The 18,531-nt window shown below is 42.1% G+C and overlaps 1 protein-coding gene across 1 annotated transcript in view; it reads left to right on the top strand.

Moving 5' to 3' along the window:
* Nucleotides 1–18,531, top strand: part of efhd1 (EF-hand domain family member D1) — a 77,977-nt gene that overhangs the window by 48,494 nt on the left and 10,952 nt on the right. Inside the window, exon 2 of the mRNA XM_033031048.1 lies at nucleotides 5,962–6,109. Within this exon, the coding sequence (XP_032886939.1) occupies nucleotides 5,962–6,109 (148 nt within the window). The remainder of the gene's footprint in view (nucleotides 1–5,961; nucleotides 6,110–18,531) is intronic.

Genomic DNA, 18,531 nt, shown 5'->3' with positions numbered 1-18,531 from the left:
ATTTTTAGTTGCCTAAGTATTCAAGGTTTTAAATATAGACCAAGATGTGTGGAAAGTGTAAAAATAGCCGATTTTGAATCTGACACAGAGCCTCAGTAACACAAGGTCTTGACCTGACCTGATCTGATCATTGCTCTACAGTACAACTCTAATAATGGTCTGTGTTATCATCAGAGGAGTGAGCATTTTGAATGAAGAATCTCCATGTTATGTGTCCTTTGTTGCTTTTCCCTGGTATCCTGCCAATTGCTGCTAGATTCCCCAGTTATTTAAAAAATGCTGATTAGTGCCTATTCTTGTGTGAGAACGGGCTAAGGACTCATCACAAGCCACGTTCTAAACCTTGAGAGGCTCTAGTCTTTCAAAAATAACTTTTTTTCTGGAATGTTTGGCCGGTTTAGAGAAGTCTGTTAAGAACTCCCTTGCAAATGCTTACAACTGGTTAGTTCACCTTTTGTTTTTCATCAGCTGTTTTGATAAGCTCCGAACTCGGGATGTTGAGTCTAAAACATATGCCACATTTCAGCTGCTGTCATAATGCCGACTATTTATTCTCTGACTATAGGAAGCCCATTTAGTTTATAGACACAGTGTGGAGTCCAGGCCGACTAGCTACGGTATCCCCACACACTAGCACTATCCTACACACTAGGGACAATGTACAATCTTTACCGTAGCCAGTTAACCTACAAACCTGTACGTCTTTGGAGTGTGGGAGGAAATCGGAGCACCCGGGGGAAAACCCACGCTGTGAACAGGGAGAACGTACAAACTCCGCACAGACAGCACACGTAGTCAGGATCGAACCCGGACCCCGTTATGGACGTAAATCCAGAAACCTTACTAGCCTTTCAGAAGCTGACATTACATAGCAATCAGATATAAGATTAGTCACTTTTGGAGTGAGTTCATTGAAAAGGTCAAGAGTTGAGTGATTAGGTCTCTGATGGGACTTGTATTTAATTGCCCAACATCCACTCTAGTGCTGACATTGGCACAAACTCTAAGTCATGGAATTCTAGAAACCTACTGCACAAAGCCATTCAGCCCATCTCCTTCCTTGCCAAGGAAGGGCTATTCAAATTAATCACACTTCCCATCTCTCAACAGGAAATGTCTAGGATCCAGCAATCACAGTGCTCATCCAGGTTGGGGTTTCGGCCCGAAACGTTGCATATTTCCTTCGCTCCATAGATGCTGCTGCACCCGCTGAGTTTCTCCAGCACTTTTGTCTACCTGCTCATCCAGGTTCTTATGTTTGTGTGTTTTGGCTTGTTCATTCTTTTCAGGCAATGATTTTTAAATTCCCACAACATTCTGGATGAAATGTTTCTCCATTTCCTCTAATTTTCTACATTATCTTAAATTTAGTTAGTTTAGTTTATTGTCACATGTACCGAGGTACAGTGAAAAACTTTTGTTGCATGCTAACCAGTCAGCGGAAAGACGATACATGATTACAATCGAACCATCCACAGTGTACAGATGCATGATAAAGGGAATAATGTTTTAGTGCAAGGAAAAGTCCCATTAAAGATAGTTCGAGGGTCTCCAATGAGGTAGATAGTAGCTCAGGACCACTCCCTAGTTGTTGATAGAATGGTGTGTTGCCTAAAAACAGCTGGGAAGAAACCGTCCCTGAATCTGGAGCTGTGCGTTTTCACACTTCTATACCTCTTGCCTAATGTGAGAGGAGAGGAGATGGAATGACGGTGGAGGTGAGACTCATCCTGGATAAAGGTGGTGGGCCTTGCCGAAGCAGTGTGAGGTGTAAATGGAAGGGAAGTTGCTTTGTGTGATGGTCTGGGCTGCATTCACAATTCTCTGCAATTTCTTGCAATCTTGGATGGAGCTGTTCCCAAACCATGCAGTGATGCTTCCCGATAAGATGCTTTCTATGGCGCATCTGTAGAAGTTGGTGAGAGTAGTTGGGGACATGCAGGGAATTATTTTTGCCCTCAATTTACTATCATCTTGTATATTATTCCTCCTATATTTAGACACGTACAATATTTTACGAAATGTATTAAATCTCTTCTTGGCTTCCGTTCCAACCAAAAATCGGAGATAATATCCTGTAATTATATTTCTCCAGGCTTGTAAACTTTCCTCCTCATCCTCTCCTGTTGGTTACATATTCTTGTAATGCCATGACCAGAACTCTGCACGGCACCTTCTGACTTTGTTCTGCCACCAGAATCTATCATCCGCCAATTTACTAATGGGTTGCCTACGTAACATAGAGCAGGAGCCTAGCTTGTCCCAAAGATGATTTGATTGATCCATTCTCACAGGGGTAGGTGCCTGGAACGTGCTGCCAGGGCAGGTTGTAAAACAGACATGATCATGGCATTTTAGGAGGCTTTTAAGTAGGCGCAACGAAAAGTGGGATATGGAGAGATTTGGATCATGTTCAGACAGAGGAGTTTAGTTTAACGGCATTATGTTCAGCATAGGTATTGTGGGCTGAAGGGCCTGTTGTTGTGCTGCACCACATTCTATGTAATCTTGTGACAATAATATCAATGAATTACATGGAACTACTTTCTAATATTTTGATAATGAATGCCGCTGTCAGTAAATAACTGTCTTCTCAATAGAAGTCTCATTGATCCTACAATATGGATACATAATGCTGGTTTTGATGTTGAAGAAGGGTCTCAACCCGAAATGTCACCTCATCCTTTTCTCCAGAGATGCTGTCTGACCCGCTGAGTTATTCCAGCTTTTTGTGTCTATCTTTGGTTCCAACTTCATTTCATATTTCTCTTATCTGTTGTATTGGTTTTGAAATGAGGGGGCATGTCAACACATGCAAAGGGCACACCCATTAGAAATGCATGCGATAGAGAGATTGCTAAATCAATGTTGACCAAAGCTGAAAAATTGGACCCAATGCTGCAGTTAAAGCTGAGTTCATAAATAATTGCAGTAATTAACCCCATCAGAAATGGTTAAGGAATCCTCGACTATTTTCAAGTTTGTTACTGATGTTCCTGTGGAGCTGGAGCAAAATAGAAGCAGATGCCGGCAATCCAAACCAGAACGTCGGAAGTCTGTGGCAGCTGGAGCAGTATCAATGCAGAGTTCATAAGTGTTAGGAGCTGAATTAGGCCATTTGGCCCATCAAATCTACTCTGCCATTCAATCATGGCTGATCTATCTTTCCATTTCAACCCATTCTCCTGCCTTCTCCCCGTAACCCCTGACACCCATACAAATCAAGAATCTATCTATCTCTGCCTCATAAATATTCATTGAATTGGCCTCCACAGCCTTCTGTGGCAATGAATTCCACAGATTCACCACCCTCTCACTAAAGCAGAGTCGAGGCTTCAAGTAAAACGCCTTTCACAAAAACTGGGAAGGGGTAAAAACCAGTAGGTTTAACGTCAAGAGTCAAATCATCACATGTGCTCAAAAGGAACAATGAAATTCTTACTTGCAGTAGTGCAACAGGTTTGTAAACACTGGATTTAATAGATTGTGTTGAAGGGTACGGGGAAATAGCCTAAAGGAAGATAAAGGATTACATGTAATTATTCAAATCAATGGCAGGTTTGAGTTTAACAATGTCAGATCATCCCTGTATTTATTTCCCTGTATATGGGGCCACTACACCTTGTTTCCATTTGATATTTTTCAATGCTTCTGGGTAATTTTGTTCTTAAAAAAAAAGACATTTAATTCATTGTTACCTTGCAACTGAAAATCAAAAAACCACAAGTTCTGGAAATGTGAAATAAAAAAACAGAAAATGCTTGAACTACTTATGTAAGGCAACATCTGTGGAAAGAATGAAAGGATTTCAACCTGAATCATTACTTTTGATTCTCTTTCTGCAGATGCTGGGTATCTCCAGTCCTTCCAACCATGTTCTGACTGTTTACATCCCTAGAATAGACCTTCCCTCATTTATTCTAACCCTTCCCCTCTCTGCAACTTAAGATATGTTCGTTGTCCAGCTTTGCCAGTTCTGATGAAGGATGTTTGACCCAGAGTTGTCCTGTTTCTCTCCTCCGCCTGACCAGCCGTGTTTGCACAATCCTCCATTTGGTCTTTCATGGATTGTTGGCGTAGTATTCAGTGGTGGATTTAGAGCTTTAAATTCACAGGAATTGATTTCAGAAGATGTCTTTAACTTGGGCTGCACAGCAGTAAAGGTTCAGCCTTACAGCACCAGAGACCCGGGTTCAATCCTGATTACGGATGCTGTCTGCACAGAGTTGATATGTTCTCCCTGTGACCACGTGGGGTTTTCTCCGGTTGCTCCGGTTTCCTCCCTCCCTCCAAAGACGTCCTATTTGTAGCTTTATTGGCTTCAATAAAAAAACTTGTAAATTGTCCCTAGTGTATTGGATAGTGCTAGTGTACGGGGATCACTGGTTGGCGCAGAGGGCCGAAGGGCCTGTTTCTGCACTGTATCTCTAAACTAAACTAAATGGGACATCTCCGTTAAAACAAACTGCTGGTTTCAACTCGACAGGTCAGGCAGCATCTGAGGAGGGAAATGGACAGATGTTTTCTCTTGGGTTTCTTTCAGACTGGATATTTGCCTAACAAGCTAGCCCTGCCAATATGCCCATTTAGAAGGTATATAGCCAATGCACGAAACTAGGCCATGTGACATTTCAACAAGTACTGCTTTATTTTTTCCAAATTGTTTTTTGTTTTTGTGCTCGGGGCAATATATTTAAAAAAACAAAACTATGGCAATAGTTGGGTCATAGTCATGTGTGCAGTTTTCCCAAACACTCAATTCTAGGTAAAAAGAAGACCAGAATGTAATCTGTACACACGTCATTCCCTGGGGATGAGGATGAATCTTCCTCAGTTTGGACCGTCCAAATAAGGATAGAAATCGGCAAGACTGACCTGTACAATGTTCTCCCCGACACCGGAACAGTGTCTCCATTGATCTCAGAAGAGGGAGCAGCTGCAAGAGGCTGCGGAGTAATCGGGGACAGATGGTCACCCAACATGTTTGCTGGGAACCGAGGAGTCTGTCTAAATTAAAAAACTTCAGTAACCAGTGTTCTCCTTACCTGCTACATGTTGGCTGTAGAGGCTCTGCCCTCCTCTGGTCTGCTGTGTGGTGCACAGCCATGCACAGGGAGAGAACCCTTCTCAGCACGAGTATGTTGGTGATCAACTCGTCCAACGACAGTACTGCAGGAGGTGTAGTGTTTATCGTTAACTGGAGTTGTTGCCACAGCTTATGTTAACTATGGGGAGATAGCAGCAATAATGATTAATACAAATAGCCATCCGATGCATGATATAGTAAGTGCATTTAAAGTTTCTTGGATCAGGACAAGGTCTGCAATTTAAAATTTGTCATCTAATAGATCCATCTAATAGATCCCTTCCCCTCAATTTCCATAAATCGATGTTGAGAAATATTGAATCATTTATAAAGTTTGAACTGGTCAATAGTACAAGAGCAGACGGTTGCTTTACTGTCAGGAATTATTTTCCTGAGACTCGCTTATTCTCGACAGGGTTTTCAAGTCTTGATCCAAATGGTTTTCTGTCTCAATCTGTCTGCATTCAATTTTTTCTTAAGATGTAATGGTCTTGAACTGACTACTCCCTGTGGCAAAACATGTTATGCTTCAACAATCTTGTGTGAAGGAGCCTTTCCTAACTTTACTCTTTCCTACTCGCCCCCTCTCACCTGCATCCACCCATCACTTGCCAGACTTTGTCCTGGACTCGCCTCCCTTTCCCAACTCTCTCCCCCTACTCCAATCTGACTGAAGGGTTCCAATCTGAATCTAGATGGTTAAGATTTCATGTTCCTCTATTTTTCTTCCCGAACTATCTCCCCCCCCCCCCCCCCCCCCCCCCCCCCCCCCCCCTCTCCAATCCACCTTTGCCTTTTTACCCTCATTCACTATTGAAGGTTGCCAGTTTCCATAACTACCTTACCTTCGTGTCACTTCCTGTACCTTTCTGCAGTTATGACTCTGGAAAGGATGGCTTCATCGACCTAATGGAACTAAAGTTAATGATGGAGAAACTCGGAGCTCCTCAGACCCACCTTGGCCTGAAAAACATGATCAAAGAAGTAGATGAGGATTTCGATGGGAAGCTGAACTTCAGAGAGGTGAGGCTGTTAACAATGTATAAAATACACTTTTTACTGCTCCATTATGGAGCTTTAAGCATTTCACTATTATGTATTCAATCATTATGTATTCTATCTACATCTGCAGTAAAATGCCATTATCTGCCCTGAACTGCAAACGAGTTTCATGTATTTGCAGAGGAAACCAACCATATTATAAGGCATTAAGCTGAGGATCATGAGTGTGCAAGAAGATGATGATTCTGGATGTTTATGTCTAGGGTAGCCTTGGATCATAAATTCTAAGTTGTTGGCTTTTGGAGTAAAAATAAGGGGAGATAATCCATGATAGACCAAAAAAGCTGGAGTAACTCAACGGGACAGGCAGCATCCCTGGAGAAAGGGAATAGGTCCAAAGGTCATCTGTATAAGCTCCATCTTGATGGATATTTACGACCACACTAATCCTCACCCTACTTGTGAATGGAACTACACGTATACTAATTAAGATTCTGAAACTTCACAAGTGGTAGGAATCCAATTCTGTTAGTAATTGTCAATTATTTTAGCAGAGCTTGCCCTGCCTGGTTTCATTGGGTTGAGGGACTGCCAATTGTATGAGAACGCAGTTTGGTGACTTACTAGGACAGAGCTGTGGTGTTCATACCACAATATTAACCATTATTTCGGACCAAATAGTAATCAGGCTGCAAAAGGGACAAACAGTTTCTGATTTTCGGTACAAAAATCTTTTGAGGTCCCTATAATTCCCATTTAATTCAGTTGGAAGGAAATGCGCCATATCTGATCCTTATCTGTCGGACACTGAAAAGAATGGGACCTGCACCATGATTGGAAGTGACACATAAATAATTTAAGATTCCTCTCTAAGCCTTCGAACTTTCAAAATCAAACTTTGGTGACAGCATTCATGAGCGAGAGAACACTGCTTGACCAACCCCCATTAAAGTTGGTTTAGTTTTGAGATACAGCGTGGAAACAGGTCCTTCAGCCCACCCAGTCCGTGCCAACGATCGAACCCTGGAGTTTTCCCAAGGGACCCCACGATGATGGGTACACTCGTAGACCAATGGAGTGGACTCAGTGGGCTGAACTGTCTGATACCATGGAAACAAATACGTTCCCATTTTCATAGCTTCCAAGATAGACTACAACATTTTGTGCCTATCTTTGGTATAAACCAACATTTGCTGTTCCTTTTTATTACATTATAGTCTGTTTAGATAAACAACTGTTCTGACACGTGCATAAGCCTACATAAACACTGCTTATCAAATCTGGCTCGCCTTTCATCATCACTTAAATATCTGTTTGCAGTTATTTTGTCTCTTTCAAAGCCGCCTTCACAGATCCAACCCAAGTATTAAGAGCCGTTAACCAGTTCACTGGGCACCGGACACTAATCTTCAAGCAGACCCACTATATTAAAAAACTTGCTGAATTCATCTATAATGTATTCCATGTGATCTAATCAATTTGTTCTTGCCTGTATTCTGTCTGTAGAACCTCTGTTACTGATCACAGCTGGGCTGGTGCAATAGTTTGTATGTGTTTGTGAAATGAATATTCCCCTCTCTTGTTGCCACACCTTCAACGTTGTCAACATGCAGGAATCTCATGTGTGAACGGAAAATTGTCCACTGACTTCCACGGAAAAGTGGAATAAGAAATGCCACAGAGCCTTAAACAATTCCTTGTGTTTTACCTTGCAGCTTAACTTAAAGTCTCTGCTCCCCATTGTACCCAGCGCATGGGCTTGTCACATTGATCTCAGATCTCTCTGGCATTTTGTGCAGACACAATATTTTATATCAGTGTTCCCTGGTCCTTGAGCGTTCTGTGAATGGGGATAACTTCTCTCCATTTTCGCTTTCTAAACCAGGGATGATATTAAGCACTTTTATCAACTCTTCTCTTAGCCTTTCTTTTCTCCAAGCAGAACAACCACACTTCCTCATTCTGATCCTGCAGCTGTGATTCATTGTATCTAGACTCATTCCGGTAAATCTTTTAGCTTCTTCTCCCTGGCCTTCATTTGTCAGTGCATTGTATATATAGATTTCAGTATTTGGTACTGATTCAACATAACCTCATAGTTTAATAATTCTGTGCCTCTATTTATGAATCACAGGATCCTATTGCATCAGTAACTGTAGCAATAACCAAGCACTTGTGATTTCAAGAATTAATATACATATACACCCTTTATCCCAGTTACAGAACATCATTTAGAAGGGTGGCGCAGCTGGTAGAGCTGCTGCCTCACAGCGCCAGAGATTCACATTCGATACGGACATCTGGTGCTGTCTGTGTGGAGTTTGCACCATCCCCCTCGTGACCACGTGGATGTTACAGTTTCCTCCCACAGCCCAAAGACATCTGGCTTTGTAGGTTCATTGGCCTCTGTAATTGCTCCTTGTTTATAGAATGTGGATGAGAAAGTGGGATTACAGAGAACTAATGTGAATGGGTGATTGATGGCCAGTGTTGGCCAAAGGGCCTGTTTCCATGCTGTAACTCTAAATGCTGTGCATTAAACTTTGTCTTACCATATTCTTTCTGTCAAAGTATCACTTCCCATTTCATCTTATATTTGTCTGCCCTCTCAGCCAGCCTGACTGTATTTTGCATTCTATTACAGTTGTATATTTGTGCTGATTTTTAAAAAATTTTACACTAGAATAAATAGAATTAATTTGGGTTTAACCAATTGTCTAACTCGTTTCAGCTAGCCCACAGCTAACCTGTTTCCTTAATCATCATTACTTTTTTGCATATCTTTAATTCATCTATCTATATTACTAAAACTCTGTTATTGACCGGTTTTGGCAATCTGTGCTGCGATTTCCGAGAGAACGCCGCCACCTACGGCCGTCATTTTTGGCCACCTTGCTCAGAGCCCCCCTCCGCCGCATGTGTGCCGAGGATTTTTCCCGTAGATTAAAATTGAGAGATATTAATGTTTTTACAAAATTCCCCATTCTCTCTGCTGCCCCCCCTGGCGGTAGGGGGGAGGGACTATAAAACCAGGAAGTGGTGTGCCTCAATCAGTGTCTGCAAGCTGGAGGAAGGCAGAGGGTCACGTTTCTCTGAGCTGTGAATAACACTGAACACATGTCTACTCAAATGTAAGTGCCCTTAGTGGTTCTAAAATGCTTGCAAAATGTGTCTATTGGTTCTAAAGCTTGCAAAAAAAATGTCTATTGGTTCTAAAGCTTGCAAAGAAAATGTCTCTATTGGTTCTAAAGCCTTTGAACCTTTGAACCTTTGAAAAAAATGTCCATTGGTTCTAAAGCTTGCAAAAAACGTCTATTGGTTCTAAAGCTAGCAAAAAGTGTCTCTATTGGTTCTAAAGCTTGCAAAAAGTGTCTCTATTGGTTCTAAAGCTTGCAAAAAGTGTCTATTGGTTCTAAAGCTTGCAAAAAAAATGTCCATTGGTTCTAAAGCTTGCAAAAAAAATGTACATTGGTTCTGAAGCTTGCAAAAAAATGTCCATTGGTTCTAAAGCTTGCAAAAAATGTTCATTGGTTCAAAAGCTAGCAAAAAGTGTCTCTATTGGTTCTAAAGCTTGCAAAAAAATTCTCTATTGGTTCTAAAGCTTGCAAAAAAATGTCTATTGGTTCTAATGCTTGCAAAAAAATGTCCATTGGTTCTAAAGCTTGCAAAAAAATGTCTATTGGTTCCAAAGCTTGCAAAGAAAATGTCCATTGGTTCTAAAGCTTGCAAGAAAAATGTCCATTGCTTCTAAAGCTTGCAAAAAAAATGTCTATTGGTTCTAAAGCTTACAATAAAATGTCTATTGGTTCTAAAGCTTGCAAAAAATATCTATTTGTTCTAAAATGGTTCATACTAGCGCTCCAGAAAGTCTCCACCCCCCTCCCCCCCCTCCTGGTTGGCTTGGGTGTATCTTGAAATTGAAAGGCACTACTTACTGCAAATGGTGGCTTGGGAGCTTTGGCTTGAAGTTGAAAGGCACTATTACTGCAAATGGTGGCTTGGTTGCTTTGGCTTGCAGTTGAAAGGCACTACTTACTGCAAATGGTGGATTGGTTGCTTTGGCTTGAAGTTGAAAGGCACTATTACTGCAAATGGTGGCTTGGGAGCTTTGACTTGAAGTTGAAAGGCACTACTTACTGCAAATTGTGGCTTGAAGTTGAAAGGCACTACATGCAAATGATGGCTTGGGTGTGGCTTGAAGTTGAAAGGCACTACTTACTGCAAATGGGGGGCATGGGTGCATTGGCTTGAAGTTGAAAGGCACTATTATTGCAAATGGTGGCTTGGTTGCTTTGGCTTGAAGTTGAAAGGCACTACTTACTGCAAATGGTGGCTTGGTTGCTTTGGCTTGAAGTTCAAAGGCACTACTTACTGCAAATGGTGGCTTGGGTGTGGCTTGAAGTTGAAAGACACCACTTACTGCAAATGGTACATGAAGTTGAAATGCACTACTTACTGCAAATTGTGGATTGGTTGCTTTGGCTTGAAGTTGAAAGGCACGACTTCCTGCAAATGGGGGGCGTGGGTGTGGCTTGAAGTTGAAAGGCATTACTTACTGAAAATGGTGGCATGAAGTTGAAAGGCACTACTTACTGCAAATGCTGGCTTGGGAGCTGGTTTGAAGTTGAAAGGCACTATTACTGCAAATGGTGGCTTGGTTGCTTTGGCTTGAAGTTGAAAGGCACTATTACAGCAAATGGTGGCTTGGGAGCTTTGACTTGAAGTTGAAAGGCACTACTAACTGCAAATTGTGATTTGAAGTTGAAAGGTACTACTTACTGCAAATGGTGACTTGGGTGCTTTGGCATTAAGTTGAAAGGCACCTCTTACTGCAAATGGTGGCATGAAGTTGAAAGGCACTACTTACTGTAAATGGTGGCTTGGGTGCTTTGGCTTGCAGTTGAAAGGCAGTACTTACTGCAAATGGTGGCTTGGGTGCAATGGCTTGAAGTTGAAAGGCATTACTTACTGCAAATGGTGGCATGAAGTTGAAAGGCACTACTTACTGCAAATGATGGCTTGGGTGCTTTGGCTTGCAGTTGAAAGACACCACTTACTGCAAATGGTGGCATGAAGTTGAAAGGCACTACTTCCTGCAAATGATGGCTTGGGTGTGGTTTGAAGTTGAAAGGCACTACTTACTGCAAATGGGGGGGCGTGGGTGCATTGCATTACTTACTGCAAATGGTGGCATGAGGTTGAAAGGCACTACTTACTGCAAATGGTGGCTTGGGAGCTTTGGCTTGAAGTTGAAAGGCACTATTACTGCAAATGGTGGCTTGGTTGCTTTGGCTTGAAGTTGAAAGGCACTACTTACTGCAAATGGTAGCTTGGGTGTGGCTTGAAGTTGAAAGACACCACTTACTGCAAATGGTGGCTTGGGTGTGGCTTGAAGTTGAAATGCACTTCTTACTGCAAATGGGGGTGTGGGTGCATTGGCTTGAAGTTGAAAGGCACCACTTACTGCAAATGGTGGCTCGGGAGCTTTGAAGTTGAAAGGCACTACTTACTGCAAATGGTGGCTTGGGTGCTTTGGCTTGAAGTTAAAAGGCACTACTGTAAATGCACTTACTTCCTGTTTGCACTGTATATTGATTTTAGATAAAACGCTACCACTTACGGCTGTAATTTTTGGCCATCTTACTCAGTCCCCCTCCGCTGAGCAGATGCAGAGAATTCTTCCCATCAATGAAAAATAAAAGTGTTATTAGTTTTTTTAAATGTTGAGAATCTCTCCTGTCAATCACTCCATGAAAGCCACACCTTTTCGGGTGGGGGGGGAGGGGTTATAAAACCCGGAAATGTGGGTGTGGCTCAGTCTCTGCAAGATGGAGGAGGGAGAGTTCACGACTCGCTGTCTTTAGTGGCTTTGCACCCTACTTCAAATGGTATGAAACTGCACTTGAATTTGGTGGCCTTGCACCCTGCTAGAAGTGGTAAGAAAATGCACTTGAATTTGGTGGCCTTATACCCTGCTTGAAATAGAATTTCAAGGATTAGCCGTGAGTCAACTACCAGCCCACCAGCCGTGAGTGAGTGAGTTGCCAGCACAACAGGCTTGATTGACTGAGACGCCAGCCCAAGAATCCATTTGGCGCACAATTTGTATACTAGCCCTCTGGAAACCAGTCCCTTTAGCCCACACCCATACTAGCGCTCCAGAAAGCCCCCCCACCCCCCCCCCCAACTGGCCACCAATATTAGAATTGGTGGAGAGGTGGAATATTGCGTTGGATGACCAGCCCTCCTGTGTGATGCTGGGACCCAACGGGTCCCACTTAGTCTAGTTTGTTCTATAACTCTCTATATCACCGTCTATCTCTCATTTCCCTTTTATCGTTACTCTCAGTCTGAAGTAAAGGTCTCGACTCAAAACATCACCTATTTTCTCCAGAGTTGCAGTCTGACCCGCTGAGCTACTCCAGCTTTTTGTGTCTATCTTCTGGTGTGTATTAAACCAGAATCTGCTGTTCCTTCCTACACGGATAGCGTACTTGTGTTAAGATTCTTGGAGATTCATTCATGTAGCAATGTTTACTTTTTATTAAATGCCTCGGAATATTTACTGAAGTGGAAGGCAAGCAATTGTAGCCAATATCTAGTCTAATTCCAACACTCCAGAAATGTACCTACAATATAAACTAATCTGTTCTCAAGCAGGATCGACAAATAACCTCATTGTGATGAATGTTTTTGCACCACCTTATATCTGCCGCAAACTGAGTTTGACTTGTGTCCACTTGGGTTTCCTTAATCAGGAAAAGCAGTTTTATTTTAATAAAGACAGTCTTGTGAGTACACATGAATACATGTGTGTAGCATACACAAACTGGATCTTTACCAAAGCCCCTGAATCATTATCCATCTATTGTTACAGCTGTAGAAAAGTGCACATCCTGTGCATGTTTTCCTGACTTCATCTAGATTGCCTCTTCTATTCCAGTTTAATTTTCAAAGAAATCCTACAAGTGGCTGTCATCCAAACCACATCTTGTCCCAGAATTTCTTCAGATATATCCTCGTGTATACAGCCTAACGAATGCCGAGGATACCATTCATTCAACTAGTTACTACTTCTAATCCGCTAGAGGCTGATTAGTGGTTTCATCGAGGCTTTTATTTCAATCCGGAAAGGAAAGTCATATTGCATTCAAAACTTATGCGAGTCAGATGTTTCTACTGAATGAAACTGTAGGGATAAAGACTTCCTCTGTGTTGCGATCTACAATTTCACCACATCTAGTTTGCTGCTGGCATCTCTCGCTACTAATTCACAAAACTACCAGCTCTTTGTCAGAATAGAACGTGAATGATAGAACTTCTGCAACTTTGGCCAGATGGCTTTCACCCACTTGTTTGAATAATGCTACTTGCCGATGTGGTTATGATATTTTCTTGATAAGATGTTGGCCTTTATAACAAGAGGAGTTGAGTATAGGAGCAAACGGTCCTTCTACAGTTGTACAGGGCCCTAGTGAGACAACACCTGGAGTATTGTGTGCAGCTTTGGTCTCCAAATTTGAAGAAGGACCTTCTTGTTATTGAGGGAGTGCAGCGTAGGTTCACAAGATTAATTCCCGGAATGGCAGGACTGTCATAAGCTGAGAGAATGGAGCGGCTGGGCATGTATGCTCTGGAATTTAGAAGGATGAGAGGGTATCTTATTGAAACATATAAGATTATTAAGGGTTTGGACACACTAGAGGCAGGAAACATGTTCCCAATGTTGGGGGAGTCCAGAACCAGGGGCCACAGTTTAAGAATAAGGGGTAAGCCATTTAGAACGGAGATGAGGAAACACTTTTTCACACGGAGAGTTGTGAGACTGTGGAATTCTCTGCCTCAGAGGGCGGTGGAGGCGGGTTCTCTGGATGCTTTCAAGAGAGAGCTAGATAGGGCTCTTAAAGATAGCGGAGTCAGGGGATATGAGGAGAAGGCAGGAACGAGGTACTGATTGTGGATGATCAGCCATGATCACATTAAATGGAGGTGCTGGCTGGAAGGGCCGAATGGCCTACTCCTGCACCTATTGTCTATTGATTGAATATTTGTGCTATTCTGAAAGTCACACTGTCCTGTGGGCTTTTTCCATTTTGTTTTATATTCAGAAGTCAAGAGAGTCCAGTGTTTTATTGTCATATGTCCCAGATTGAACAATGACATTCTTACTTGCTGCAGCACAACAGAATATGCTAACACAGTATGAGTGAGAGAATAGAAAAGCTCAGTGTATATATACACCTACTCACAACAGGTTGTTGTGTTTAATAGCCTGATGGCTGTAAGGAGGAAGCTGTTCCAGAACCTGGACATTACAGTTTTCAGGCTCCTGTACCTTCTTCCTGATGGCAGTGGTTGCCTGTTTGAGGCAGTGACTCTGATAAACCCCTTTGATGGTGGGGAGGTCAGAGCCGGTGATGGACTGGGCAGTGTTCACAACGTTTTGTAGTCTTTTCCACTCCCGGACGTTCAAGTTGCTGAACCAGACAATGATGCAACCGGTCAGCGTGCTCTCTACTGTGCACCTGTAGAAGGTCAAGTTGCTGAACCAGACAATGATGCAACCGGTCAGCATGCTCTCTACTGTGCACCTGTAGAAGGTCAAGTTGCTGAACCAGACAATGATGCAACCGGTCAGCATGCTCTCTACTGTGCACCTGTAGAAGGTCAAGTTGCTGAAGCAGACAATGATGCAACTGGTCAGCATGCTCTCTACTGTGCAGCTGTAGAAGGTCAAGAGAATCCTCTTTGACAAACCGACTCTCCGAAATCTTCTCTGGAAGTAGAGGCGCTGATGAGCTTTCCGTATAAGTGCATCAGTGTGCTGGGTCCAGGAAAGATCTTCGGATATATGCACGCCTAGGAATTTGAAGTTTTTGACTCTCTCCACCATCGTCCCATTGATATAAACGGGATTGTGGGTCCTCATCCTTCCTCTTCCAAAGTCCACAATCAGTTCTTTGGTTGTCTGATATTGAGAGCCAGGTTGTGCTGGCACCATTTGGTCAAACGGTCAATCTCACTTCTATACTCTGACTCATTGCCATCTGTAATTCGTCCCACAACGGTGGTGTTGTCGGCAAACTTGACGATAGAGCTCTCACTATGTCCGGCTACACAGTCATGAGTATAGAGTGAGTAGAGCAGGGGTCTGAGCACGTAGCCTTGAGGTGCTCCCATACTGATTGTTAATGAGGGTGAAGTATTTCTGCCAATTCTGCATCTTCAGACTGATTACTCTGTGTAAAGTATTATTAATTGTTTCATTTTTAGGGTGTTTTGATAAAAGTAGTGATTTTTATTTAGAATTTCCAATGACTCACCAAAGGGTGCCTAGAACAGCATTAATGTGGAGCACAGTCACTTAGTGGTTCAGGCAGCATCTCTGGAGAACATGGACAGGTGACGTTTAGGTCACGACTCTTCTTCAGGTTAAAAACGTCTGAAAAGGGTTGTGACCCAAAACGCCACTGATCCAAAGATGCTGCCTGACCTGCTGAGTTACTCCAGCAATTTGTCTTTTTTGTAAAAAAGCATCTTGTATCCACAATTAGTTTGCAATTGAGTTTTGCATGACCTGAGACTTTGCTGTACTTGTAATCATAGCCATCTAGCACCGAAACGAGCCCCATGGCCCATCAGGCTCTCATTTACATTAATTACATTTACTTCAACTTCTCTTCCCACCACCAACCATCCCCTCCAGATCTTACAGCTAAGCTGTACACCAAAGACAATTTGCAGTGGTCTATTAACCTAGCAACCTGCACATCTCTGGGGTGTGGATAGAAACTCATGCAGTCACCGGAGAAGGTACACCAGAAGTTGGGATTGAACCCGAGCCACTGGAGCTGTAAGGTAACAACTGTGACTTGCCATTGTGCCATCCTAAAGCTCTCACCGGCTCCTGGTTCCTTCCGAATCACAAATGTTGTGTGGTTTTCTACATTAATAAAAAGAATATGGGAGTTGGCATCATTATTCTGCATGTGGCCATGTGTTGGGGATCAGGTTGGGAACCAATACTTGGGGGGGGGTGGTTGGAGATGCTAGTCTGTACCATTGGAAGGATGGAAATTGGGGGCGCATGCAAAATAGTATTTGTTGATGGTGATAATTAGAAGTAATGGGATAATGTATAGATCAGGAAGAATGTAGGTGAACAGGAGATCAAGAGCTCTGGGGGAAGACTAGATGGGTGTCAGGGTCCCTGCCTGTCTGCAGCTTTCACAACCTCGAGCTGTGGGAAGGTATTCTGCCAACTCTGTGCAGGATAAGGTGGTGCCTGGAGCTCTGCAAAACCATGGTTTTAATTCCTTTACAAAGGTATCCTCTGTCATCTGATCAGAGGCATCACTTGAATTTCCTAAACAAATACGATTTGATCCAGAAATGGTTGCAAATATTATTTAATTTGACTCAAATCTATTTTCAACCAATATTGAAAATGTGAGTAATGAAATTTCAAGACAATTAAGTCCTATTTTATCTTTCATACCAATCTTTGTTTATTGCAAGATACCTGTGACTTCTCAGATATGGAATTTGCATGGTGGGTGAAAATATCCTACAAGCAGAAGCAGAAAATGTATCTTCATGTGAAGTTACACAGAGTGTGGTTACTTTTGAAACAGATGTACATTAACCTCTGGGACAAAAGCTGGTTGGCCTTGACTTAAAGCTATGCAGCGATAATTCTCTGTCACCATTAGCTCTCAATAGGACCAAAGAAAATGAGCCACTATTTTCTTTGCAGAGAATTAGTGTGAGTGTGTGCTTAACTATGGCAACAACCACTATTAAACTAGTCAACCATGCAGGCAAAGAATATTTATAGTGTTGGTCACCACTTGTTTAAGCAAGATTTTGTGTTAATTGAACGAGAAAAATGTAAATATACTTCCTCCTTGAGGTGTCCTCATTAACACAAATGAGCTTTACTAAAGAGTTAATTTCTTGACCTGGCTACTATAGATTGTCTTGCCCTTCTGCAGTGGTACATTTTGGAAGCTTCTTTTCACACTGTATTGACTTCCTATCAAAATATGGATTTATTACAGAGGTGGTGACAACAAAGTATATTTTTCAGTGGTTGCAGTAGATGGTGTATATTGTGATGAGAGATCCCTACTCACCGATTAACACAAAGTTGAGGAAACTATGTAACGGAACAGATCTTTGTTATATTTAAAAAATTGATGTGTTTCTGTGGAAGAAAAATGTTGCTTTCCTTATCTTGTGTACAGTAATTCAATTGTTTACAATCTATCACAATTTGTAATGATATGGCCTTGACTAAACTGTAGTGATAATAGATGTGGGAATTGAAAATGTAGTAAACTCCTTCATGTAAGTCCACTGAAAGATACAAACTAAGCGAGAGCCAGTTGCGTCACATCCTCAAAACCTTGACAATATTATCCATCTAATTCCAAAAGAAACTGTAAGTATCTTTTACTTATACTCATAGATACTTATCTTTTGGAATTAAGTAGATAATCTTGCCATGGTTTTGAGAGGATGTGACGCAATTGGCACCCGTTCAGTTTGTATCTTTAAGTTGATATTCTAGAAGCGATAATCACTTAATACATTTGTTGAAATAACATTTGCAACACATGAGTTCGAGCTTTAGTGACTGACCTACACATTGTGGGAATTACCATAGTCAAAGAGTCATAGTAATGGAGTGAAATGGCACAACTTGTCCATGCAAATAAGATGCCTCATCCAAACTAGTCCCACTTGCCTCCATTTCGCCCATATCCCTATCCTTTCCTATCCATGTGCCTATCCAAATGACTTTCTTTAGATAGAGGATGGTGAATCTGTGGAATTCATTGCCACAGAAGGCTGTGAGGCCAAATCAAGGGATATTTTGTAAGGTCGAGATAGATTCTTGATTAGTACGGGTCATGGAGTGATACAGTGTGAAAACAGGCCCTTCGGCCCAACTTGTCCACACCGACCAACTTGTCCCAGCCACACTAGTCTGACCTGCCCGCATTCAGTCTATATCCTTCCAAGCCTGTCCTATCCATGCACCTGTCTAACTGTTTCTTAAATGTTGGGATATCTATTCAGCCTTCCTGGGTACTAAATTAATAAAACATCATAGGTTGCCTGTGCATGCCCATAAAGTTCTTGCACAGCGGAAGTGTAATAGGCCATGTTATGCTGAATGTGGCTCACACCCATCCTGCACACACCACCCATTCCTCCATGTTATTCCTGCAGCTGCCTCTTGCGTTGTGAAGCAATTGACCTTGGCTGGCTGCTTTGGGTGACGGGTTGACTGGGAACTGCCTCTAAATGTATTGACAACTTCAAATGGAAAATAAGTTTTAAAAATAGCAAGAAGCTAATAGCTAAAACCCGCAAGAAAATTTTTTTTAAAACATGGAGATAATGAAGGAAAGCATAAATAATTCACTTGCCTTTCA

Source organism: Amblyraja radiata, chromosome 13 (assembly GCF_010909765.2).
Source record: "Amblyraja radiata isolate CabotCenter1 chromosome 13, sAmbRad1.1.pri, whole genome shotgun sequence".
Classification (NCBI taxonomy): domain Eukaryota; kingdom Metazoa; phylum Chordata; class Chondrichthyes; order Rajiformes; family Rajidae; genus Amblyraja; species Amblyraja radiata.
Note: the sequence above shows the minus strand (reverse complement) of the source record. Positions and strands in the feature narration are given on the sequence as shown.